Source organism: Anopheles merus, unplaced genomic scaffold (genome assembly GCF_017562075.2).
Source record: "Anopheles merus strain MAF unplaced genomic scaffold, AmerM5.1 LNR4000526, whole genome shotgun sequence".
Classification (NCBI taxonomy): Eukaryota; Metazoa; Arthropoda; class Insecta; order Diptera; family Culicidae; genus Anopheles; species Anopheles merus.
The window spans coordinates 31,681-39,724 of record NW_024428106.1 but is presented as its reverse complement, the minus strand read 5'-3'; the positions used below and the strand labels follow the sequence as shown (position 1 = coordinate 39,724).

General features: G+C 39.4%; 1 protein-coding gene across 1 annotated transcript; it reads right to left on the bottom strand.

Moving 5' to 3' along the window:
• Positions 1 to 1,354: 1,354 nt before the first annotated feature.
• Positions 1,355 to 4,602, bottom strand: LOC121602595 (protein glass-like; the record flags this gene model as incomplete). The annotated part of the gene is made up of 2 exons (XM_041931352.1): positions 3,893 to 4,602; positions 1,355 to 1,485 (listed from the first exon to the last, which is right to left on the bottom strand). Coding segments are annotated over exons 1-2 (171 nt in total), but the record flags the coding sequence as incomplete, so codon positions are not given.
• Positions 4,603 to 8,044: the final 3,442 nt, after the last annotated feature.

The window sequence follows — 8,044 nt, the reverse complement described above, 5'->3', positions numbered from 1 at the left end:
GCTAAAAATGAACAAATATGGTTTATTGTTTCGTAAACTTCATAACTTCATAAACTTTGTAATCCAAACTGAGAATGATCGCAACTATACTCTGAATGCCGGTGCTTCTGTCTGTTATTCCAAACTCGTTGTTTTGAATACGTTCCACACAACTCAAACAACTGTGTTTCTGTAGAACCCAATTTATTTATATGATAAAATTTTATACTATTTCAATTTGTTTTCTCTAACATCATGGTAGATTTTGGTAGCCTATCATACTTTAGATAAACTTCCTTTACTATGGACCGTAATAAATAAAAATGACAATGTCTTATTTGTAAGATGGTAGTAGTTTTTTTGACGTTAACTACATTTTGCGAACAGTTTTTATTTATAATACATATAACACATGATAATAAGAAAAGATTTCTTCTAAACGATAACCATTTACTTCACTACAATTAAATCAAAGGAAAACTAAAGTATAATTGTAGCTGAATGCCAAGCAATGTTTTAACAATGTTAGGTGAAGTAGGACAGCTATTCACAATGTAATGTATAAAACTAGTAAAGGTGTTATTTTTAGAGTTCAATTATTTGTTGACATTGATTTTAGTTAATTTTTTTGTACGTGCTATCACAAAGACACTTAAGAAAAAACGCAAAACTCCACTAGTACTGAAACAACACATCTCATCCATAAGATCATCACGACATCATTTCCGAAAAAAATGTCAAAAAAAATGGAAAACATTTATTATACACTAAACATTTTTCATGGAAGAACTTATGCACAACGTACTGTTACGCTACACTACACTACCCACAAAACCAATGCTGCAAATTATACTAAAAACCCACACACTTGTTTGATCTTCATATAGCACCAATCGTTTTATCTTTCGCAACCAACCAGTGCAATGCGCCAAGTTTCACTTTCCAAACTGGGAAACACTTTACGAATAAGTTGATTTTAAAACTTGCAAATTGTTTCTAATGCTCTCATACACACACTTTCTATGGTGCTGAGTAATGATAGTAACCGAGACGCCGTTACACGACGCGTGACGATGAACCACACCCGAAGAACTAAACCGGAGTTATGGTTCACAAAAAGCAATGTTGAGGTTCGTCACAATAAATGTGAAATTTCAGATATTACAATTCGGGTGAATTATGCAAAAGTGAGAACAGCTTTTTCCTACTGTGCAGAACTATGCGCGTAAAGAAGATAGACGAAGAAACTCATTTCGGTCGTCGGTATGTTACAGCGAGCATATTACATCGAGCATTGCAATTCGTTCGCGGTGTCCTGCGCGATTCAGATGCTGCGAAGAAAAAAAAAAACACACACACGAGCATTTGGACTCACCTGTGGGCTGTCGAGGGGCATCCCGAAGAGGGGATTGTTCGGGACATAGCCCGTTTCCGGCTCCATGGGAGTACTATCCGTACTCCCACATGATATATACATGGCTCCACCTTCGTGTATTTGATTGAACTCTGCAAATATAGGCAAAAAGGCGAAAGTAAAATCATTAAATTACAGCACACACTCTATCGACGGCACTTAACAGCAGGAACCATTTCAGCAGGATCTGGCAGCATTTTGAAGATAAAGCATTAGCATGTTGGGGCGTGGGCTGCAGGGATTTGTGATGCTTCTGGATTGGTAAAGTGTCGATCGGTGTTACATTGAAACTCTTCTTTAATAAATAATGTTAATGTTATTGTGTATTTGAGATGTGCAAACATATCTTTTCTCTTGCGAATTTCCTTGTTGCGTACAAGCATGTCATTTGATTAGAATTCTTACACATGCCTGGATAATATTAAACAAAAAATATACTGATTGTTGTCCGATTGTTAAGGAAATATGTTAGCCGTAAACGAGGTAATTATTAATTTTCCAATAATAATTTCAAATTTACTTTGTTGGAATTCAGTTCGTGAATGTCTGCCGACCGGTACAGGTCACGGCGGGTGTACGGCAAGTTTATTTTTGCAGTGTACACCTTAATCGAACACGCCCCTTTAGGCGGAAAAGGGGCGTAACTTGCACAGCTAGAGCGCTGGGAATTATCTGTTTCCGTTTGCTGTTGGATTGCTTAACATTTAACTGATCATTTGGGCTGAAAATACCGAAACTGGCCTGCTAGAACAAAATAACTCAAACCATTCCTTACTTATTTTATTAAAATTGATTTCATTCATTTATATACAATCCTACCCTTTGATTTTAACCTTTAGGTCGAGAAGCGATTACTTTACAATCTTTAAACGTTTTAAATTCCTGTACTGTTTGGGTTGGAAAACAAATTTTATGCTATTCCGCTCAATTCTTTAATCATATTTGTTGATATGTATGAACTATTAGTTTGGGTAAGTAATTTATCACAAGTTATTGGATTATTTACATAAAATGTGGATTAAACAAAACTAGTCAAATTAAATTGAATTGATTAAATATGAAGGATACTATCGTTCGTTATTGATCTGCAAAAAACGTCTAATCTAATCAGCTTTTATGATCGAGTGTTTAGTTTAAAGAAAATTTGTAAGATACATAGGAGTTAAAATTTTTGTTATCCAGTGTTACATAGAACATCTCTAATATGGTTGCTCGAGACAGCGTATCTAATTCAAGCTTATTGCTCTCATATTCAGGTATCGTTTTTAGATCATATTTACTGTATATTCCATTGTAATTAACTTTTCCACACATAAACTTTGCATTTTTACTTTCTAATTCAGAGATAACACACGGTTTTATTATTTATTTGCAACATACAAAACATTTACTACGTTTATTATATTTTTTTCACATCCATCCGCAATTGGCAAAATATTTCATTATACTTGCAGTTTCTCTGTTATCGTAATTCAAAAAAGCTTTGATAATTAGCTATTAAAATGTTACCACTTTTATCTTCCTTTTCTTCGCTCAATTTGCTTATATTGTTCTTATACTGTCTAATCTACTTTTTTACCAACTGGCGACAACTTTCGCTGATTGCTAAATTCCTCCTATACAGTGCATCTGTGCTCGATACCTTTACACGAAAGAAATAGTAATATGACATTCTGTGCTTGGCAAACAGTTTTTTGTTGTTGCTGTGAATATTGTCAAGGAGCGTGTTAAACCTTTTTTCTATACGACACCGTTTTACCAGCGGATACTTTGGCATAAGTTTGGGACACTTTCTTGACTCTTTCCTCAGGAAATTATCTTTATGTGAAGGGAATTAAACTTTATAGTACCATATTTGGAGTGTCATATTGTAAACTCCTATTGCATTCGTCCAAAAAGGGTTCCGTAGAGTTCATTTCCCGTCATAACAAGATCATTTTCCTTTACAGAGTTTTCCAGGAGTTCTCATAACTGTGAGACACATTATTAACTCTTTCTTTATTAACTTTTTTTATTACCTTGAAATGAACCTAATGTAATGGGAATTGGACTCTCTAGTTTCCTTTTTTGGACAAATGCAATAGGAAATTCCAAAGAGCCTGTTCGAAAGGTATGCCATAGAGTCCAATTTCCAACACATAAAGTTCACTTCCAAAAGAAAAAGTAAAAGAAGTGTCCCACAACTATGAGAACCTCTGTAAAACCCTGTAAGTTCCCGTCATAACAAGAAGATATCAAGAAAATGTCCCTAAATTAAGAGAACCAAATTATAAATTATGTCCCAAAATTATGACATTAATTAGGCTTTTCGATACGGGATTGACTCATAATGTTTGTACACATGACATTCAGCCTCTTATTATGCCATACTAGCAGAAGTCGGAGTTTATTAACATTGATTTCTTCATTGATTCAATGCTTGGTCTATGTATCTAGTGTATCAATTATGTATGTTTATGTTGAAAACATTAATGCTCATTAATATAAAGCAATACTAACCCAGAGTGAACGCGTTACTGTGCTCTTCCGTGTGAACCATCCAAAACGCACTAGTACTAGTGAGCCACCGTAAATTGATTTGAACCACACAAACAAATAACTTAACTATTCAAACAAGCAACAACACAAAATGGAATGGCATTCAGTCGCTCCTTCGTAACATAGACAGCATATTTAATGCGCAAAACGAAGATGTGAGAAATCAGCTTAATCCAGCAAATAGCACCACCCATAAATCGTACACATCGGAAGTCAACCGACCAGTAAGTATCATAATTCACTCGCTTTCACTTCCATTAATCGATCTGCGGATCGCATCCTGTACAATTGTAATGCTCCACCGTACGAAGGCACCTGGGGTTCCGCAAACACTTTGCGATCACTTGTATAACTATAGCTTCCTGTTTGCACCGATTGCACTTGCACCACATGCACTCTCCGCTGCACTTTGGCGTAGATCGGACAGTAACATGTCAGTGTGCCGCTTTGATCGCAGTACCTTCGCATCAAGGGCATGGTGTTAGAGGGTACGGTGGCGAATGCCGCTTATTCCATTTGCTTCCGATTTGCCCTTGCACATCATTGCATATTTCGCAAACGAATTAAACGCTTGTGCCAAAACACAACACCACGCAGAGTTAACACTGCCGCAACCAAAAATCAATAGTAGAAGAAGCACGAACGCAGGTGAAAGGGGTTCAGGGAAGGTGTGGAAGGATAGGATAAAAAACAGTCAAACGCAAAGTGCCTAAGAAGACGGTCGACGACACCGACGAATACGTCGATACTCTCGGAAGGACGGTACGGTAAGGACTGAAGGACGGTTTCGTACGATGAGCTGTTGGAAAACTTTCCGAAAACTATCCCCTTGCAACCGGACGGACACCACATTGGCCCTTTCCAACCCCTCCTTTGGCATCGCTCCTTTGACAGACACACCAACACACGCCGCTTCGATCGGATAGGCTGGTCGAGCGCTGTTCGATTCTTCCCTTCTTCCCTGTATCGTCGATGACGAAACAGCGGAACGAAAAGAGCGAAATACAAGGCAGGAAACAGCTCGGTCGGATCCCTTCCATCCGCCAGCCAACCAACCAACGAATGAACGAACGAACGAACGAAAGAGCGGTGCATACATGAACAGGAACTTCTCTTCACATTGTAGTGTCCAACTATAGCATAAGACTGCAAGTAACAGGGACACACTAAAACCACACCAGCAAACACTGCCACCTCCATTTTATTCCAGCCGGCCAACAGCAACGACAAGACCACGACCACGGCATGACGCTGTTAGGACCAACCGCAGCAGATTCGATGCAGCTAGCATAAATGCGACGAATGCGACAGGGTGAGGTAGAAGGGAGGGGGGGGGGGGGAAGGGTTCCATGTTACACGATATGCAAACAGTGACAGTGGGGATTATGAGGAGAGAGGAAAGAGAAATGTTAATGTGGAGTTAGTTTGCGTGCTGGGGCTGTCTTCACTCTGTCCTTTGTAGTGGTGATGGTGGTTTTTGTAAGCTGAATACTGCCAATGATGTGACCAACCTGCGCCATTGGTACAGTACGTGCCGATTTTTAAAAACTTCCGATACCATTCTAAATAACATTCAAAGATCATATTAAGGATCGCGCTAAATTTCGTTCCTATGATAAGTTGCTCCAAACATAGATCAGTCCGCTATATCAAATTGCATTGTTAGCACTTTTTCAATACATTTTATCAATATCCTTCCGTTTCCTCACAATTATGCAGGTTTAATTATCGGAGAACGACAAGAATGGTTATTCACTCTTTAATGAGCTTAAAGAATGCACTGAAATAAATTACCAAATCATCTTCAATCTTACATTACCATGATTGATGTGGCGTATATTTCAATTTATTGTAAACATCATTTTAAACCATTTAGATATTTACCATATATCTTAGATTTTTTAACTCGAATATGCTATAGAACAAACATGTTGGTGGTAAATGCTAAAAATTGCTTTGTAATAAAAATTGAAAATGAAAGATCTTTCAGCCTCCCCTTCCTCGTGTGATATTTGTCAATGATCAACCGTCAAAAATAAAAAAACACACTCAAATTAATTAATATATTTATTCTAGATATAAAGTAGAAGGACATATTGTAAACGGCAAAGTTGCTAGTTTTGTGTACAGAAGACATCCCGATACATAAATTGCTTGATAAGAATTTTCGAACGTTACTGTATTCATCGTTTCCGTCACTTTCTACCCTTTACATCTCTCTTCAGTTCTACTGTTTGATTTTTCTTCTGTTTATATTAACTTCAAACCTTTTTGCTCACCATTCTGCTCATTACCCAGGGATCGATAACTTACTTGATCCTTTCAAGCGAATAGCCTCGTAGGCACCTGATGATACTGGATGATCACCAAACTGGATGAATTTGATACTTCTTTTCTTGCTGTTTGTTTTTTTTCGATTTACTTCTTAAAGTTGTTCCTTTCGATCGGGTATAGCCCTCACGAACTCGGACCACGAAAGCACACGAAATAATATGTCCTTAGCCGGTAGTCTTGTATCCGCAGGAAGTCCTCTACATTGTAACAGGAACTTCCTGTGACATTTCGTTGCTGCTGTATCCAAAACGATCGAATTAATGTCTATCACACTATCAGAGAAAAGGATTTGGAAGATATCATGACTCTAGAGAGAAACTATCATCTTACAATTGTTTCCTTGTTTCGTTCTGTGCTACATTGTGCTTGACAAGCTTTATCATCGATTGATGTAAGCTGATGAAGTAGCACCAAGTAAAATATGGTATCAGCACACGAGGCTTGTACTATCAGTTAAAGAAAAACGACGTAAAGAGTTTCAATGGTTTGATAATTGTGTTGATACAAGTTTCTTAAAATTAACGACGAATTGGTATTTTTTCTTTCGCTCCTTTTGATCTGGAGTTTTTTCCCGTTATGTTTCTACGCTTCCCTCGATATCGAGTGACAGAAAGCGCCCCCGTATTCTCGAACGAAACAGGATACTTGCATCAATGCCTGATCTCGTCAAGATGCTGCTGACATGCGGAACAACTCGGGCGCTTTCTTCAGCGTCAGACAGTGAGCGGCCACGGCGTCAGGTTGTTTCTTGTACGTCCACACGGCACTACGGTGACTCAAACCTTCATCCTCACAGGAAGAACAAAGTTCCGTGAAGTCCGCGTCCTCTGCGATATACAGTCAAGTCTGTGCACTCCTTCCCTTCCCAACGGCTGACCCTCCATCGTTCCGGAGGACTTGTCCAGTCCTTTCCCCCTTGCTATCGAACGGCTGTGCCCGATCGCCTGAACGTCCACAGCAAACGGAGGATCAACAAAAACGTAATGTTCAATCGAGCGTCACGATCCCGGCAATGAAAGGAAAAGCGGTGATCCACCTTTGCTCGGCATGGTACTTTACTTCGCCGTTTGCCGTTGATCATTCGTCCCATGTTTGGGGTGCTATTGTGTAAGACGAGACGCGAGAGAAAATGCTGTGCTGCCGGGAGATTGACCGCGCAGCAGAAACGGGTTAACCGAAGAGCTGGAGGTCAATCTATCCCGATCGCAGTCTGGAGCTGATGGACGGATTCGAGAAATGAAGGTCTCCGTCGTTGCGAAGGTCTTGTGCAGGCTCATCCTCTTCCCGGCTGTGGATGGAAGGATAGGTCAATCATCTTTCAGGCTACCATCGGTTCCTTCTGTTTCGCACCCGACTGGGTGGTCGTACGCGTCAAACTGTTGTTCCCCTCCCCTCTGCTCTGCTGTCGCATCCTTTGCCGATCGATCTCATTCACCGGTTGCTTTCCGCATCTCCGTCATACTGGGGTTCATTTTTTCGTGAGCCATGTTGGACACATGCAAATAAGGGAACAAAAAGGACTGGATGATCGTAGTACGGGTAAGGCACATAAAGCAGGGTAAATTCATTGATGAAATTGTGATCGTACTCGGTCGATCGGCTGGGTGAGTTGAACACGGTTGTACACTGGACCTGGAGAAGTGGAATGTTGTATGTATATGTGTGTATGTGAGCGTGAAAGGTACCTTAGTGTTGTCATTTATTACAAATACAAGATGCACATGGTGCCGTATTTATCACTGCGAACAATTGTGCATTTTTCATTTGCTTTGGTAGTCA